Below are 18,522 nucleotides of genomic sequence, written 5' to 3'. Positions count from 1 at the left end.
TTTTTTTTTTTTAAGATTTTATTTATTTATTTGACAGAGAGAAAGATCACAAGTAGGCAGAGAGGCAGGCAGGGTGGGGGAGGGGAGCAGGCTCCCTGCTGAGCAGAGAGCCTGATGCCGGCTCCATCCCAGGACCCTGAGATCATGACCTGAGCCAAAGACAGAGGCTTAACCCACTAAGCCACCCAGGCGCCCCAAAATCCGAGTATTTACTCTCTCTCCCATCCACTTCCTGCAACTTCACCTATGTCTGGAGCCAAGCAGCAGGAGGACCAGAGAGAAAAAACCATACATCAATGGGCATCTGACCTCACTGACTTGGGACCACGACTATTCTAAACCAGAAAGGAAGCCCCCCCCCCCCCCCACCGCTTCCCTCAGCATTTTAGGTCCTCGACGGCGCTACTCCCTCCATTGTTACTGTTGACTCAGCTGCAATGGGGGATTGCCTATTAGCTAGGGTGTGAGAGAATGGAAAAAAGAAAAATTGGTGTACTTTCCTACTCTCTCTGAACCTTAGGAGGTTTATTTTCTGCTTTTCCTGGTGCCTTCCCTGTCCATGTCACTGTCCCCTTCTGGGTTTGGACTGCCTTGAGTTCAGTCCAGTGGCTACTGGAGGGAAAAAATTGTAAACACATTGCCTGTTGTTTTACTTCAAAATCTGGTGCTCTTCCTCAATTTACCTGGTATAATTGATTTTTTTTAGAGTCCTCCAATGGCTGATCCACACATTCTGTCCAGTGGAAGCGAATGGGTTGAGTGTGATCCTTCTGTGTTAAATGGGAGTCAGAATGCTTGCATTGTAAGGCTTGTTTTCATACACAAACATGTATAATAACTGAGCATTTTTTTGGTGTAGATTTGTGAATACTTGGGACACATCTTTTCATATTCTACCTAAGGCAATCACTTTACAGCATAAATATTCTTCTGGTTCTCTCCTGCTATGGAAGAAATCACACTTAAACTTAGTAGCTTAAAGTAATATAAATCACTGTGTTGTTATCTCATAGATTCAGGCATTGATCAGGCTCAGCTGGGTGGTTCTTCTTTGGGAGTGTCTCGCGTGCTTAGCGTAAGATGGTGGCTGGGAATAAAATAATTGGAAGACTCATTCATTCAGGTGCATGGTATTTGGGCTGGGAACACTAAAAAAAAAACCTGCGGCTCCTCTGGTGTTTGTCTCTATGGCTATGTGTGTCTCTGTGGTTTCTCCAGCATGGCAGCTTCAAAGTAGATGGATTTCTTTTTAAGAATGGCTCAGCTTGGGGCGCCTAGGTGGCTCAGCGGGTTAAAGCCTCTGCCTTCAGCTCAGGTCATGATCCCAGGGTCCTGGGATCGAGCCCCGCATCGGCTCTCTGCTTGGCGGGGAGCCTGCTTCCTCCTCTCTCTGCCTGCCTCTATGCCTACTCATTACCTCTGTCTATCAAATAAATAAATAAAATCTTAAAAAAAAAAAGAATAGCTCAGCTTGGGGTGCCTAGGTGGCTCACTGGGTTAAAGCCTCTGCCTTCGGCTCAGGTCATGATCCCAGGGTCCTTGGATTAAGCCCAGCATCAGGGCTCTCTGCTCAGCGGGGAGCCTGCTTCCCCCGCCCCCGCCTGCCTCTCAGCCTACTTGTGATTTCTGTCTGTCAAATAAATAAAATCTTTTAAAAAAAAGACTGGCTCAGCTTTATTGCGATATAATTGACATATAATATGATGTAAGCTTAAGGTATATGCTGTGTTGATTTGATCCTGCAATATGATTAACACCTTAGTGTTAACTGATACCTCCATCATGTCACATAATCACCATTCCTCTCTTTGTGGTGACCTCATTTAAGATCTACTCTCTTAGCAACTTTCAAATATATGGTACAGAATTATTACGCTAATGACAACACTGTGCATTAGAGTCCCAGAATGTATTCGTCTTGTAACTGCAAGTTTGTGTACCAGCACATCCCTATTGCCCTCACCGCTCAGCTCCTGGTAGCCAACATTCTACTCTCTGTTTCTACAAGTTCAGCTGTTTTAGATCCCACATGTAAGTGAGGTCATATGGTATTTGTCTTTCTCTGCCTGACTTATTTCACTGACTTATGGGATCTCGAGATCCATCAATGCTGTTGCAAATGGCAGGATTTCCTTCTTTCTCATGGCTGGATGGCCCATTGTGTGTGTGTGTGTGTGTGTAGCTATATCTATATATCTCAGTCTCTCTCTCTGTATATATGTATATCATATTTTCTTTATCTAGTTATTTGTTGACAGACACTTAAGTTGTTTCCCTACCTTGGCTATTGTGAATAATGCTGCAATAAATATGGGAATGAAGATATATCTTTGAGATCCTGTTTTCACTTTCTTTGGATAAATACCCACAAGTAGAACCTCTGGATCATGTGGTAGTTCTATTTTTAATTTTCTGACGGACCTCCGCACTGTTTTCCATAGTGGCGGTATCAATTTACATTCCCACCAACAGTGCATGAGGGCTCCTTTTTTTCCACAGGCTCGTCCGCATTTGTTGTTTCATGTCTTTCTGACGATAGCCTTTCTAACAGGTGTGATGTGATATCTCACTGTGGTCTAGATTTTTTACATGGCGGCTCAGGGCTCCAAAATGAGTGGACAGCAAGAGTGTGAGAGCGAGTCAGGCAGGAACTAGACTGTCTTTTATGACAGGGTTTCACAAGTTTTGCAGTCTTTATTGCCACATTGTATTCTTTAAGGTAGTCACAAGGGTCCAATGAGGTTCAAGGGGGGCGGGAACACAGATGCCACCCTTTGATGAGGGAGTGGCAAGTTCTGGAAGAACAGGTGCAATTGGAAATATGATTATGGGGAGTTTTTGAAAATACGATCTGCTGTAACTACTAAGAAGTCTGCAGAGAGACATTCTGTCCTAAACTTACAGGAACCCAAGAGCTTGTAATATTAAATATTATGATCAACATCATCAGTTTTCAGCAAACGTGGATTTTAGTAAATCTCCAGAAATTGGATAGTCTTCCTGTTGTATAATTTTCTCTGTGGCTCTCCGGGTTTTTGGTGTTTGCAATTTCATTGGGAACCTGCATGGAGCTTCAAGATATATGGATTTTTGCAAGGGCTGGGGGCAGTCTGGACGAATAGGGAACAACCCTAGCTAAAATCTTGAAGACAGTCCTGTGCTTTAATGAAGGTACTAAGCAGCTTGGCAGAGTGTTCACCTACAGAGGAACCTGGCAGTCTTCAGTGTTGCAAATATCCTTCCTACCCAATGCCATCCCTACCTTATTCTTATTACTCTTTATTCTTTTTAGTTAAGCTCCACTTTCTTCAAGAAATTCTCTTAAAAATGCAAACCCCCTGGGAGAGAAAACATGAACTTTTGGTGTGGATTTCAGAGCAGTTCAATAAACACTTATGAGCACAGCGTTAGGCACTGGGAATCCAGTGATTAAGAATTCCATCACTCCAGGGGTGCCTGGCTGGCTCAGTAGGTAGAACATGCAACTCTCGATGTTGGGGTTATGGGTCCGCGCCCCATGTTGGGTGTAGAGATTACTTAAAAAAATCTTAAAAAAAGAGAATTCAATCTCTTTTATTCCTTGATCATAGGAACAAGGTGGATTGAAAATTCTAGTTCCTGAGGAATTGTTCCAAGAGACTTTATCCTCCAGAGTCCGCTTTATAATTTTTTTTCCCCAGAGCTGTCCCAAGAATCATCCAAAGACTCCCCGGGCTACCATAAGGTCAACATAAAAGGACCACCAATGTAATCTCCACCCTCACCCCCCTGCTGCTCATCTGGGAGGAATGGCAAGTGCTCGGTTCCTTCTGGTTCAACCCTGTTCCCCAAGAGGGCTGGTTACACAGTCCAGAATAAGAAGTCAGTCTATTCCCCAAGTGGTGAAAGAGGTATTTGAACGCTTGCTCCCCATTCCAACCCCTTATCAGTCCTCACTTTGGGACAGATTTAGAGCAGAGGTTTGATGAAGCCTGGTTGAGTCTGGGAAGCCCTGAAAGCTGGAAGGTACTGTGAGAGTTGTGGAAAGAGAGGTGGAGAGGGCAACGTGGCTTCGCGAATCTTCTCTTCCCCCAGGGTGCTCCCCACCCCCTGCCCCTTGACTGGGCTCAGGACAGCCGCACCCTGGCCTGAGACGGACCACTTCGCGGGGGGCCCCAGAGACAGGACCCAAGATCGCACAGCGCGCGAAACCAAGCTGCCGCTCCTGCAAGGCACCGGCGACCTCTGGCGTCGCGTTTAGGAAGCGCGGCGGCGACTGCCCAGGAGTGGCCCCGCGACCCCAGACGGCCTGGCCAGGTACGCCGAGACCCGGTGAGGAGCGCAGGCAGGCCGGGGGCCGACGGCCGCTCCCCTGAGTTGGAGGGCCCCAGCCCACTGTGCTTAGGCCGCGGCGAGAGCGCTCGGCACAGCGCAGCTCGGCGCTGCGGGGTGCCGAACAGGTGCGCGGGCGGGGGGGGCGGTGCTTGGCGATCCTGCGCACTGCGCGCGCCCCTCCCCCACGCGCCTCCCGGCGCAGCCCCGGCCCGGCGCGCGGGGGGGAGGAGCTGCGGCGGCGGCGGCCACTCGGGCAGGTCGGCGGCGCCGCGGGAAGCCGCCGACGGCGCGGGCTGTTGGTCCCCGCGCGCAGGAGGCGCGGGCGGCCCACGGTCCATGGAGCCTGGTGACGCGGCGCGCCTCGGCCCGGGACGGGCGGCTTGGGCGCTGCCACCGCGGCTGCTGCTGCTGCCCCTGCTCCCGCTGCTGCTGGGTCGGGGGCTGCGCGCCGCGGCCTCGGCCTCCTCTGGGGCGGCGGCTGAGGACAGCAGCGCCATGGAGGAGCTCGCCACGGAGAAGGAGGCGGAGGAGAGCCACCGGCAAGACAGCGTGAGCCTGCTCACCTTCATCCTGCTGCTCACGCTCACCATCCTCACCATCTGGCTCTTCAAGCACCGCCGGGTGCGCTTTCTGCACGAGACGGGGCTGGCCATGATCTACGGTGAGCAACCCCCCGCCCCCCCCCCCCCCCACCCCCCCCCGGATGCGCGGCATCCCCCGCCCCCCGGCCACCCCCCCCCCCCCCCACCCCCCCCCCCCCCCCCACCTCCACCCCAGGTCAGCCCAACGGGGTATGTGTGCCGCGGCAGGAGGTGGGTGACTACCCTGGGGACAGAGTCACCCCAAGAGGCAGGCCCCAGTGAGGGTGGGGGCGAGGGCTGAGGGTTTCTGGGTTTGGGTATGGGTGGCCGGGGCCTGAGGGATGCCACACATCCGTGGTTAGCTTGGGGTGAGCGCCCACTTCTGAGAGCTGTGTTCCCGGGTCTCTTTTAACAAAGTCGCAGCCTGAAGTGCCGTGAAAGGTGAGCGTGGTCCAGGATCCAGAGTGGTGCACTGCCATGGTCGGGCCTAGTCGGGTGTATGGGCACACCTCCCACTCTTATGTCCAGGTGGGACGTTGTACCCAGGTACTTGACTTCTCCAAGGAAAGAGGAGATTTTGTGTTCCTGAGATTGTAACATGGACTTGACTTTGAAGATACGTTTATAAGTGGATGAAGAGGAAAAGTAGTGGTATTAACTCTGGGGTCAGCCGTCTTTTGTTGTAAAGGGTGGGCTGATGCCACCATCCTTTTCTGGATTTAATGACACATGCTGTGTTAGGCGCAGAGTGGTCAGCAGAAATCTGCAGTGATTACATGGATGTCAGTTAGCTCTCATCTGAATCATCCCTCCCACCACACCCCACCCCTCATTATGATTCCAAAGGAGAAACAAGTGTTCTCTTTTTGAATTGAATTTAGTGGAGTTAAGGCCCAGGGGGGCATCTTCATGGGAAATAGATGACCCCACCTCTGACTCTTCCCAGTAAAAGAACATTTTACTTCATCACTTTTACTGGAGGGATCTCTCCATGCAATTTCCATTTGGGGTTCCGTGATAAAGCATGGAAAGCTGACACCTGAATCTTTAATGTGAAAATTACCCTTGGCCCTGGGCCTTGCTTCTCAGGGCCCTTGATCAGTCGTTGACAGCCCAGGCTCATGGCCACCAAGGTTACAAAGTGCTGTCAGGAGCCCTCTAATTTTAAAGAGGTAGAGGCCTAAACAGATCTGTCATTGAAACAGGACCAGGTCTAAGACTGAGTTCGGTTGTTGCAAATTACAGACCTGAACTCAAACTTCGGCTTCGATACCTGGCCACTCTTGAGCTCTGCGGTTTGTGTCAGTGGGTGACAAATGACTAATGCCAGGGCCGCAGGTAAGTTAGGAGGTGTACTGCGTAGATAACAGGGTGGGAGCTGAAGCATGTTGTCATTTCAGGTGCTCGACTCTGAGAGATAATGCAAATGAAGATTTGCCCTTCTACGTCTATAGAGAACCATGAACATATTTTTATTTTATAGCCTCTAGATCCAACTCATTAAAGCACAGTGTGAAATATTTCTAGAAGGTAGATTGGACAGGCTCATAAATACATGTTCGAGCACATGGAAAATGAGGATTTAAAAATATTTTTCTTTGAGGGAGTACTCCATGTTTTTAGGAGGTCAGTCACCTTCATCTTAAGGCCTACAAGCAATAGTGGAATTTTCCTCCGCTTATACGTACTTTTTAAACTCATCTCAATCTTTTAGTCATTGGGGCCCTGCTGCAGTGTACCGTGTCATTTTGTGGTACTGAGATCTGGTTCAATTGATGATAGTTCTGAAGAGGCAACATCATCTCATAACATTCTGTGTCATTTTGCTCTGTCTTTGGATTTTCATGTTACTCTGAAATATACTAAGAAATTTAGTTTGTCAATATGCGATGTCCTAGGTTCTGCCAAATACTAATATTTTGATGTGAATATTTAGCCTGTAACTGTGAGAAAACAGTTCTCTGTCTCATGGCTATTTAGTCTTGTGTTTTAGCACACACACGCCCTCCATCGGAATTCTAATGTCATTTGATTATCTAATTATTCATTATTTTCTGAAGGCTCCTGGGATAGGGATTCTGATTTTTAAAAATTCAGTATGAAAGTCTTTGAACGCTTAAGTGAATATAGTACAGATTTTCAGGACTTCTCTTTGTTAATCATAGTGAGAAAACAGATTTCATTTCTTGATATCAGTAGAGGAAGTGAGTAATTGTCCCATTGCCTCTGAGTAATAAAGGACAAAAAGACGTAAGAAAACATTTGTTAAGTATCTGCTGTGTGTCCGGTGCCCAGCTTAATTTCTGGAGGTAATTTTCAAATGTTGGTAAGTTTTTATGAGTGAAAAGTGTTCAACTGCAAGTTTCAGAACTCTTTGAAACTTAAAAAAAATGTTAATTTCTGCCCATTTAAAAATATTTAAGTGGCACTTTAATCTGCAAGGGAAAGCTTTAATATTTATAAGTTATGATAAATAATTATATATTTATATATATCCGTATCAAAATAAATTGTGATTATATGAGTTTGCTGGTATAAAATATTTCTGGAAGGACAGTCAGTAGACTAGTAACGTTGGCTTTTTTTGCTGGAAAGGAAGTAGGTGGCTGTGACGTGAGGTGGGAGGGAAACATCACCGTATATTCTTTTCTGCTTTTCAATTTTTGAATTACGGAAGCCGAATTACCTCTCCGTGTGTTCTTGCCTCCATTCTGTGGCATTTTGATGGCATTTTAAGATGCTCCTCAAATCATCCAGTTTGATGCCCACTTCTCCGCATTTTAAACTATATTGTTATCTGTTTTCTGTGACTTTTTTTTTTTAATGATTATATCCTCCTTTCTGTGACCTTTCAACTGTTGATTGTACCCATGGAACTTCTGGAGCCCTGTGCCTGGAATGCAGACCAAACGGGAAAGGGGAAAGAGATTTCCTTCCTTTCCCTCTCTCCTTTTTATTTCACTATCCCTGACGAACACTAGGAGTGGCGTGCACCGAGAGTTCCCATCTTAAGCCCTTGCTTAGTCTGATGCAGAGGATCCAAGGACAATACCAGACACACTATGAATGCTCAACATTTAACTGGCAGGGGACAATTAGAAGCACTGCTCCCTGACAACAGACACAGGTAGCTGTAAGGGCTGGTGACCACAGACCAGACCCTCCAGGAACGTGAAAGAAGCACCCCCGCCCCCCCGCCCCCCAGGCCCTGTGCTGGGAACTGCGAGAGGCCGTGGACCAGAAGCCAGAACCTGGCACCCGTCTAACCTGTTTTGTCAAGGCAGGGAGCTCCCAGCAATTTGCCCCTGCACGTGACTAAGGGCCCTCTGAAAGTTCCCGGACATGGCAAGTGTTGGAGGCGGGGAAAGGTGGTATCAACGGACTGTGTCCGTTAACTGTGGTTCTTTCTCATGTGGATGCTGGTTCCACTTCCCTTGTACTGTTTGTGACAGCTGATACAGGTCCAAAATATCTAGCTTGGGCCTGGCAGCCCACCACCTGCTTCTCGCTTCCTCCACGCCTATCAACTTTCCAAGTATGTGTTGGTCAGTCCCTCCCCCTCCCCCCCCACCAGGTCCTGTGGACCAGGGGCTCCTCATTGCTTTTCGGAGCTGAATGGCTTAGTGCAGCCTGAAAGGGGTTTACAGGCAAAGTCTGCAAGGGGAAGGAGGACCCTGTGACGTAGCGTACAGTGAATGTTTGAGCCTGTGTGTGAGGGAACATTTCGGAGCCACCCTATTCTTGGCTAATTGGGAGCCCTCGTTTGTTTTTGGTTTTGTTCTTAAGAGCCCTTCACTTTGGCCCCAGTTCGGGGCGGCTCTATATGGTCTCATTTTGGCACCACATCCCTTGGGTTCGGATGCTGCCTCTGTTACTGAAAAAGCTTCATAAGACTGGGTAAGCTCTCTGAGCCCCCGTTTCCTCTTTTCAAAAATGGAGACAGGGTCCTTCACCTCACAGGATTATTGTATTATTGAGATGTTGTAAAGGTCAAGTGCAGTGTCTGATACTTACACACTTGGTCTAGTTCTCATTCCCAGTTCAGACTGTGTGATTCTTTGGCCAGCTTCACTACCTGAGGCTCATTCAGTGGAGACCTGTTGTAGTTTAAAAGTGCATCAGCATTCAGTTAGTGGGGATGAGGGACAATGACTTTTTGGAGGGGGGATGAGCTCTTTGTTAATACCTAGGGAAAATTTACAACATGCCTACTCTACTCTTGTAGCCAGCAGTTTCAATTCTTGGACTTTGTCCTTCAGAAATACCTGCACTATCATGTTACATAGATGGCCATATTTCTTGTCGCAGAAGCAAATGGCAATCCTCAAGAAGGCACTGATTAAGTTACAGCCCATTCCTGCTGAGGAACACTATGCAGCTGGTAAAAAGGAAGTGTTGTGTAGCCACCCACACATACCGTTGTGGGAAAAAACAAGGCACAGAATAGTCTGTATAATATCATCTCATTTATTGTTTAGAAATTATGTAATGTATGCACATAACATTTACATATGATGTGTGCTTCTCTGGAAGCCGGTGCAAACTTACTTAGCCCTGGTTATCCTAAGGTTGTAGAACCAGTTGCTGGGAGAGCGGGAGGGGAGGTGTTACTTTTTTCCCTTTGTACTCTTCTGAGTGGCCTGAAATTTCTATGACACTGACACATTATTTTTGCAATGGGAACTTTGTTTAAAAATAAAGCAAATTGGGGCGCCTGGGTGGCTCAGTGGGTTAAAGCCTCTGCCTTTGTCTCAGTTCGTGATCTCAGGGTACTGGGATAGAGTCCCGCATCGGGCTCTCTGCTCAGCAGGGAGCCTGCTTCCCGTCCCTCCCTGCCTGCCTCTCTGCCTACTCATGATCTCTCTCTGTCAGATAAATAAATAAAATCTTAAAAAAAAATAAAGCAAATAACTTTAATGTAGCAAAAAAACACATTAGAACTAAGAGAACACAGTTATGCAGTTGGTTAGCATTCTCCTTGGATATTGAGATGTTCTTTTTAAAGGAATGTCTAGGTGTAAAGAAAACTTGTAGTTATTTAAAAGTAATAAATGGAAGTAAAATATATCTTAAAATGAGAAAGTGACATTTCCTGAAAGTGTTTCTTAGAACTTTCAGAAGGTAACATTTTTGGAATGATGTAATTAGAAAATCATCATTTCACAACCCTCAGTGATGTAGACAATGATTTTCAGTGAATTCCAAAGCCATAGGTGAGAGGTGGTTGGGGAATGTGGTACTTACATGGTGCCAAAGATCATACCACAGACCTCTTGCCTCTCACAGAGGAAAGAAGGTATCTTTACGGCAGAGAAGTCTGGCAGTCACCATTTTCGATCTAAGTCATCAAATTTATCCTTGCTCCTTGTGGAACTATCTAGTAGTACCTGCCTCCTGATGAGAGGCAGTAAGAACCATATAGCTTTACCTATGTAGTATTCATCTTTCAAATGTTTTATCTGAATCAAATTGAGGTTTTAGGCACATCTTCTGGTTTACAGGAAATATAGGAGATAAACAAGTTATCAAATACCATGTGAAAATAATTAGACATATCCCAGGCACAGGGTAACCTACAAGACCATTGTTCATGTTTCTTCAAGATGTCCATGTGAAGGGAAACAAAAAGACAGGATAAGTGTCTGTTATGGACTGAATTGTATTCCCCCTCCCCTAAAATATGTAATGTTGAAGTCCTAATCTCTAAGGTGATGCTATTTGGAAGTCGGGTTTTGGGGAGGTAATTAGGTTTAGATGAGGTCATGAGGGTAGAGCTTCTATGATGGGATTATAAGAAGAGGAGGAGACCAAAGCTCCCTGTCTCTCTACCATGTGAGGATACATTGAGGGGACAGCCATCCACAAGCCAGGAAGAGGGCTCTAATCAGAAACTGAATCTGCCAGCATCTTGATCGTGAACTTCCCAGCCTCCAGAACTGTGAGAAATAAATGTTGGTTGTTTAAACATGTTTAACTATGGTCTTTTGTTCTAGCAGCCTGAGTAGACTAAGACAGTGTTCTAAGTTAATGGAGACCAAAAGGCATAAGCAGTCATTGCACAGGAAACTTGATTGACTCCTGGTTCATGAAAATAAGATATAAGATGTTTTGGGGACAATCAGGGATGTCTGAATATGGGCTTGGTGTTAGATGACATTAGGGAATTACGTTATTTTTCTTAGGTGAGATAATTGAGGTTATACAGGAGAACGTGCGTATTAATTGGAGTTGTAAGCTGAAGTATTCAGGGGTCAAGTGTATGAGTCCTAATGCATGCAACTTACTTTCAAAAAGTTCAGTAAAAAAAAATACACATACCACATATATCTGGGTGGTGGGTGAAAAGGTGTGTTTTATATTCGTCTTTCAACTTTTTGTATGTTTTGAAAATTTTGTTAAAATAGAAGATGGGGGAAGATGTTAACGTCCCTGTTAATCTGTTAGCTGGTAACCTGTTAACCTGGCTCCCTGAAAGGACGTACAGGTGAGGCAGGATACAACCTGTTACTCTCATTAAACTCTGACATTGAGTAATGCTGTTTGACGTTAGTTTATAGGAGATGATGTTAGACTTTCATGACTTGAGAATCAGTAACAACTTCTTAATTTTAATTTAGATGTTTGTTTAATGTTTGATTTTAAGGGTCACATATCTTTTGAAAAATTGCCTCTGTTCCACTTGTAAGATAGTAGGTGTGAGGAGACTTTTCTCTTTTGATTAAAGCATGCTACCTGGCTCTTCATCAGCGTGGATATTTGTATTAAGGGAATGCTAGCTGGCAGAACAGACCGACCCCAAATTCCAGTGGCCCACCATAAGAGCAGTTCGTTTTTAACCCATGTCATGGGCCAGTGGGAGAGTCTGGCAGGTGGCTCTTGATGTGGTCATTCAAGGACCAGGTGTCTTCCATCCTGTGCTTTCCACATCCCTTGAGGCCTTGGAACCGTCCCTCTCCAGCCAGTGAATGAGAAAAGAAAAAAGAGGATCACATGGGGAAGAGTTTGTGCTAAGCCTAAAAGTGCTGGACATCGCTTTGCCTGCTTCCGTTGGACAGAACTTGGCCAGGAGGTCACATGTAACTGGAAGGGAGGCAGGGAGATAGCGTGTATCTGGAGGAAGAGGAGCAGGTTTGGAAAGAAGCTAGCCAGTCTCTGATGGAGTATGTGCTGAGCACTTTGTCACACATAACCCAGAAAAGGGAAGTTGTAGCAGGGTTTGCATGCGGTTGTGTTGTTGTTGATGATAAACTAAATTTTTCAAGTAGTCCAGTTTGAAGAGAGTATTTTTTTAAGATTTTGTTTATTTATTTGAGAGAGAATGAGAGAGAGAGAGAGAGAGAGAGAGCATGAGAAGGGGGAGGGGCACAGGGAGGAGCAGAGTTCCTGTGAGCAGGGAGCCCAATGCGGAACTCAATCCCGGGACTCCAGAATCATGACTTGAGCCAAAGGCAGTCGCTTAACCAGCTGAGCCACTCAGGACCAGAAGAGAGTATATTCTCCTGGAGTTTATGAAGTTGTTTCAATACGCTTATCAACATTACTCTGGAGCTTGTTAGAACTAGCAGGTCTGGCCCCAGACTTACTTAGAGTGTCTCAGGGTGGGACTCAGATATCAGCCTTTCAGTACATTGACAGGTTTTTTTTTTATATTTATTTATTTAGAGAGAGAGAGAGAGCATGAACAGGGGGAGGCGCAGAGGGAGAGCACATGAGAGAATATCTAGCAGACTCTGCTGAATGAGGAGCCTGAGGTGGGGCCTGAGCTCACGACCCTGGGATCATGACTGGAGCTGAAATCAAGAGTCAGATGCTTAACCGGCTGAGCCAGCCAGAACCCCCCCTAGCAGGGTTTTGTTTGGTTGGTTTTGGTTTTTGTTTTTTAAGTTTATGTTTGAAACTCACTGCCGTAGAATATTTATTTTCAGCCTTTAAATACATGCACCATGTTGCTCATAAGGAAATAATTGTAGAAAAACAGCAGCTGTTTTTTGAGTACCTGCTGTGATCACCAGGCACTGTGTTAAGTATTTTGTGTACTTTAAGCCATTTAACTTTCACATCAGACGTATGAAGGTGGTATTGTTGGTCCCAACAATTTGCCAAATGAAGAAATTGAACGTTTGTTCCAGGAGCCCATTTGTTTAGGGCCATATGTTGGAGATCGGTAAGTGGGAGTCTACTGAGTCTACTGAAGGATGAGATGGTTCAGGATGTAGTTCAGGATGTGGTTCAGGATGTGTTTGGCCAGAAGAGAGCTGAACCTGAATCTTGCCCCAATGACCTGGTTCTGGGGGGTCTCGGAGGGAAGTCTATGCCCAGAGTATAAAATAAAGCGAAGTCTTCCTTCTTAAAATCGGGGTTTTGGCTCCAAACTCCAGTGTACCACTGCTGGTACATTGAGTGAGGCTGGCCAATTTGGAAGACTGGATTTTCTTAGGCTAGGTTGGCCTCGGACCCTTGGATCCAAGTAGAGCCAAAATGCCTGTTTGTTTTCATCCCACAGGTGTTATGCCCTGATTGTGTGGGCCCTCCTGATTCATATATTGAAATCCTAACCCCTAGTATGATAGTGTTAGGAGCTATGGCCTTTGGGAGGTAATTACATCCTGAAGTTGGAACTCTCATGAACGAGATCCATGCCCTTACAGAAGAGACCCCAAGAGCTCTCTCTCCCAAGTGTGCATACATGATGAGCAGTCTGCGGCCCAGGAGACCTTCAGCAGACCTGACCCTGATCTTGGACTTCCAGCCTCCAGAACTGTGAGAAAAATAAATTATTCTGGTGTATACGTCACCCAGTCTATGGTACTTTGTTAGGGCTGGCCTGAGCAAGACAACATGGCTGAAGGCTGCCAGTTGTTACAGGGGAGAACCCAGAAAAACCATCAGCGGTTGTTCAGAGTGGCTGTGCCAGGCCTTCTCAGGTGGGAGCAGGTGCTTAAAAGCTTTCTTCTCCCCTCTAGACGCCACTATCGCAGAGGTGGGGAGGCAGGTGAAGCGTGGTCCATCGAGCTCCCAGGTCTCCCTGCTCTTCCTATGCTGGTTCTCCCAGGCGTATCATAGTCTCCTCGAGAGCGCTTCCAAAAGACAAGGGAACAGAAGCCTGAATGACCGCATAGGCAGTCATCTTCTGTTTACTGATGTCTCTTCTTTTTTTTTTTTTTTTAAAGATTTTTATTTATTTATTTGACAGAGAGAAATCACAAGTAGGCAGAGAGGCAGGCAGAGAGAGAGGAGGAAGCAGGCTCCCTGCTGAGCAGAAAGCCCGATGTGGGGCCCGAACCCAGGACCTGGGATCATGACCTGAGCCGAAGGCAGCAGCTTAACCCACTGAGCCACCCAGGTGCCCCTACTGATGTCTCTTCTGTCCCTAGCATAGTGCCAGACACACAGTAGGTGCTGTGGAAATATTTGCTAAATGGATTCTATTTTGTCTAACAAAAATAAGGTGCTGTTAACGCTTCTTAGAATTAAAGGTCCTTCCTTCAAGTTCTCATGCCTCAGATTCACACTGACAGTAAAGTTTCTGAGAAGGAAAACGGTATGTGTGAAAACATCTGCCTGAATCACAGCAAGCTGTTTCGGGCAGGACAACGAAGGATAGGTGAGTGTATGTTCACCAGAAAATTGTGTATTTAGCTGATTAGCCACATGGTTTTTACATTTTTTATTGTGGCAAAATAATACAGCAAAATTTTCCGTTTTTACCATTTTCAGCTGTACAATTCACTATCATTAATGGCATTTGTAAACTTGAGTGACCAAAAAAAATTTTTTTATCACCTCAAGCAGAAACTCTGTACCCATTAAACAATAATGCTCCATTCCTTCCTTCCCCCCACTCCCTGATGTCCTCTAATCTAGTTTCTATCTCTGCGAATTTGCCTCTTCTAGATCTTTCGTACAAGTGAATTCATACACTTTTAGTCCTGGCTCACTTGAATCTGACTCTTTGACTTGGCACAATATTTTCAAGGTTCATCCGTGTCATTGCCTGTATATGAACTTCATTCCTTTCTGTGGCTGAATAATATTCCGTTCTGCATTTTGTTGATTCATTTATCAGTTCGTGGACACTTGGGTTGTTTCCACCTTTTGGCTATTATGACTAATGCTGTCATGACATGCAAGTGTCCGTTTGGGCCCCTGTTTTTCAGTTCTTTTGAGTATATACTGGGGAGTAAAATTGCTGGGTCATATATGGTGATTCTGTGTTCAGCTTTCTCAGGAACTGCCAAACTGTTTTCCACAGCAGCTGCACCATTTTACATTCCCACCACTAGAGTTCCAGTCTCTCTACATCCTCTCCAATACTTATTTTCTGTTGTTCTTGGTTTTTGTAGTCATCCCAGTACTTGTGAAATGGTAGCTCATTATGGTTTTGGTTTTCATTTTCCAGTTGACTAATGATGTGGAACATCTTTTCATGTGCTTGTTGGCTGTTCGTACATCTTCTTTGGAGAAATGTTCATTCAAGTCATCTGCCCATTTTAAATTGGGTTGTCTCTTGTTGTTGAGTTGTAGGAGCTCTTTATATATTCTAGATGTTAACCTCTTATTAGATATATGATTTGTAAATACTTTCTCCTAGTGCATGTTGCCTTTTTACTCTATGATAGTGTCCTTTGATGCACAAAAGGCTTTAATTTTGATGAAGTTCACTTTATTTTTTTTCTTTTGTTGCCTATGCTTTTGGTATCCTATCCAAGAAATCTTTGCTGAATCCAATGCCACAAAGTTTTCTCTGAAGAGTTTTATAGTTTTAGCTCTTAAATTTGGGGGTTTGGTCTCTATTGAGTTAACTTTTATATATGGTATAAGGTAAGGGTCTAAAATTTATTTTCTTTGTATGTGGATATTCAGTTATACCAGCACCACTTGTTGAATGTCCCTTCCTCATTGAATGGTTTTGTCACCCTTGGCAAAAATCAATAGACCATAGATGTGAAGGCATATTTCTAGGCTCTTCGTTCTATTTCATTGGTCTATATGTCTGTCCTTATACCAGTATCACACCATTTTGATTATTGTGGCTTTGTAGCAGGTTTTAAAATTGGGAAATATGGGTCCTCCAACTTTGTTCTTTTTCAGGATTATTTTGGCTCTTTGAAGTTCCTTAATTTTCAATAAAATTTCGGGATGGGTTTTTACATTTCTGCCATTGAGATTTTTTTTTCAAAATATTCTGTTTATTTATTTATGAGAGACACAGAGAGAGAAAGAGGGAGGCAGAGGGAGAAGCAAACTCCCCACAGAGCAGGGAGCCTGTGGGAAGCCTGATGCAGGACTCAATCCCAGGACCCTGGGATCATGACCTGAGCCGAAAGGAGACAATTGACTGAGACACCCAGGCACCCTCCCACTGAGATTTTTTAAAAAGTATTTTATTTATTTGAGAGGGAGAGAAAGAGAGAGAGAGTGAGTGAGAGAGAGAGAGAGCACGAGCAGGTAAAGGGCAGAGGGAGAAGCGGGCTCTCTGCTGAGCAGGGAGCCCAATGCAGGACTTGATCCTGGGACTCTGGGATCATGACCTGAGCCAAAGGCAGATGCTTAACTGACTGAGCCACCCAGGTACCTGCTATTGAGATTTTGATAGGGATTGCATTGCGTCTATATATTGCTTTGGGTAGTATCATCATCTTAATGATTTTATGTTTTCTAGTACATGAACATGGATATCTTTTCATTTATTTAGGTCTTTAATTTCTTTCAGCAACATTTTGTAGTTCAGTGTACAACTCTTGCACCTCCTTGGTTAAATTTATTTTCAAATATTCCTTTTTATGCTATTGTAAATGAATTTGTTTTCTTAAGTTCCTTTTTGGATTCATTCCTAGTATATAGAAATACTAGAAATATGACTGATTTTTTTTGTTGTTGACTTTGTATCCTACAACTTTGTTGAATTTGTTTGTTTTCTCTAACAGTCTTTTGGATTCTTTAGAGTTTTATGTGTATAAGATCATGTCATCTGCAAATGGAGACAGTTTTACTTCTTCCTTTCTAATTTGGATGGCTTTTATTTCCCTTTCTTGCCTAATTGTTCTGGTTAGAACTTCCAGTCCTGTGTTGAATAGAAGTGGTGAAAGTGGGCATCCTTGTCTTTATCCTGATCTTAGGGGAAAAGGTTTCAGTTTTTCACCATTGAGTATGATGTTACATATGGGTTTTTCACATATGGCCTTTATCACTTTGAAGAAGTTTTTTTTTTTTTTTTTTAAAGATTTAATTTATTTGTCAGAGAGAGAGAGAGAGAGAGAGCATGTATGCACAAGCAGGGGGAGTAGCAGGCTGAGCAAGGAGCCCGATGAAGGACTTGATCCCAGGACTCTGGGATCATGACCCAAACCAAAACCTTTTCCATGAAAAGGTATTATTTTTGTCACTTTTTCTACATCAATTGAGGTGATTTTGTGGGGTTTTTTTCTTCATTCTATTGATGTGGTATATTACACTGATTGACTTTCATATGTTGAGCCACCCTTGCATTCCTGGGATAAATTACATTTGGTTATGGTGTATAATTCTTTTAAAGTGCTGCTGAATCTGGTCAGCCAGTATTTTGTGGAGGATTTTTGCATCTGTATTTAAAAGGACTATTGGTCTGTAGTTTTCTGTTCTTGTCACCTATTTGGTCTTGCTGTCAGGGTAATGCTGGCTTCATAGAGTCAGGAAATATTCATTCTTCTTCAGTTTTTTGGAAGAGTTTGAGAAAGGTTGTTGTTAGTTCTTTAAACATTTGATAAAATTAACCAATAAAGCTATATGGTCCTGGGCTTTTCGCTGTTGGGAAGTTCTTGATTACTGATTCACTCTCCTTATTGTTATGGGTCTGTTCAGAATTTCTTCTTGAGTCAGTTTTGATAGTTCGTGTATTTCTAGGAATGTGTGAATTTCATTTAGGTTACCCAGTTTGTTGGTGTACAGTTATTCATATTATTCTCTTATAATCATTTTAACTTCTGTAAAGTTGATAGTCATGTCCCCTTTTTCATGTCTGATATTAGTAATTTGAGTTGTCTTTTTTCTTAGTTACCCTAGCTACAGGTTGTCAATTTTGTTGATCTTTTCAAAGAACCAACTTTTGGTTTTCTTGATTTTTTTCTTCTATTCTTTATTTTGTCTTTTTTTTTTTTAAGATTTTATTTATTTGTCAGAGAGAGAGAGGGGGAGAGAGCAAGCACAGGCAGACAGAATGGCAGGCAGAGGCAGAGGGAGAAGCAGGCTCCCTGCTGAGCAAGGAGCCCGATGTGGGGCTCGATCCCAGGATGCTGAGATCATGACCTGAGCCGAAGGCAGCTGCTTAACCAACTGAGCCACCCAGGCGTCCCTATTTGTCTCTTTTTTATCTTTTTTATTTTATCTCTTTATCTCTTTTCATTTTCTTCCTTATTCTAGCTTTGGGTTTGATTTGCCTTTTTTTTTTAAGTTCTTTCAGGCATACAGTTAAGTTACTGATTTGAGATCCTTCTTCTTTTTTAATGTAGACACTTAACAGCTAAGAATTTCTCTCAGCACTGTTTTTGCTGCATCTGATAACTTTTGGTCATTATGTTGTTTTCATTTTTCCCAAGGTATTTTCCAATTTCCTTTGTGATTTCTCCTTTGACTTACTGGCTAAGAGTGC

The 18,522-nt window shown here is 44.4% G+C and overlaps 2 protein-coding genes across 2 annotated transcripts in view; both read left to right on the top strand.

Moving 5' to 3' along the window:
* The window catches only part of LOC111150571 (zinc finger protein 674-like), an 886,492-nt gene that overhangs the window by 623,009 nt on the left and 244,961 nt on the right, over nucleotides 1-18,522 (top strand). The gene's annotated exons all lie outside the window — the stretch shown is intronic.
* Nucleotides 4,599-18,522, top strand: part of LOC111150345 (solute carrier family 9 member A7) — a 133,859-nt gene continuing 119,935 nt past the window's right edge. Inside the window, exon 1 of the mRNA XM_022507797.1 lies at nucleotides 4,599-4,975. Coding sequence (XP_022363505.1) covers nucleotides 4,651-4,975 — 325 coding nt within the window. The 5' untranslated portion in view covers nucleotides 4,599-4,650. The remainder of the gene's footprint in view (nucleotides 4,976-18,522) is intronic.

This window comes from Enhydra lutris, unplaced genomic scaffold (genome assembly GCF_002288905.1).
Source record: "Enhydra lutris kenyoni isolate GAN:26980312 unplaced genomic scaffold, ASM228890v2 scaffoldscaffold23, whole genome shotgun sequence".
NCBI classification, from domain to species: Eukaryota; Metazoa; Chordata; class Mammalia; order Carnivora; family Mustelidae; genus Enhydra; species Enhydra lutris.
Note: the sequence above shows the minus strand (reverse complement) of the source record. Positions and strands in the feature narration are given on the sequence as shown.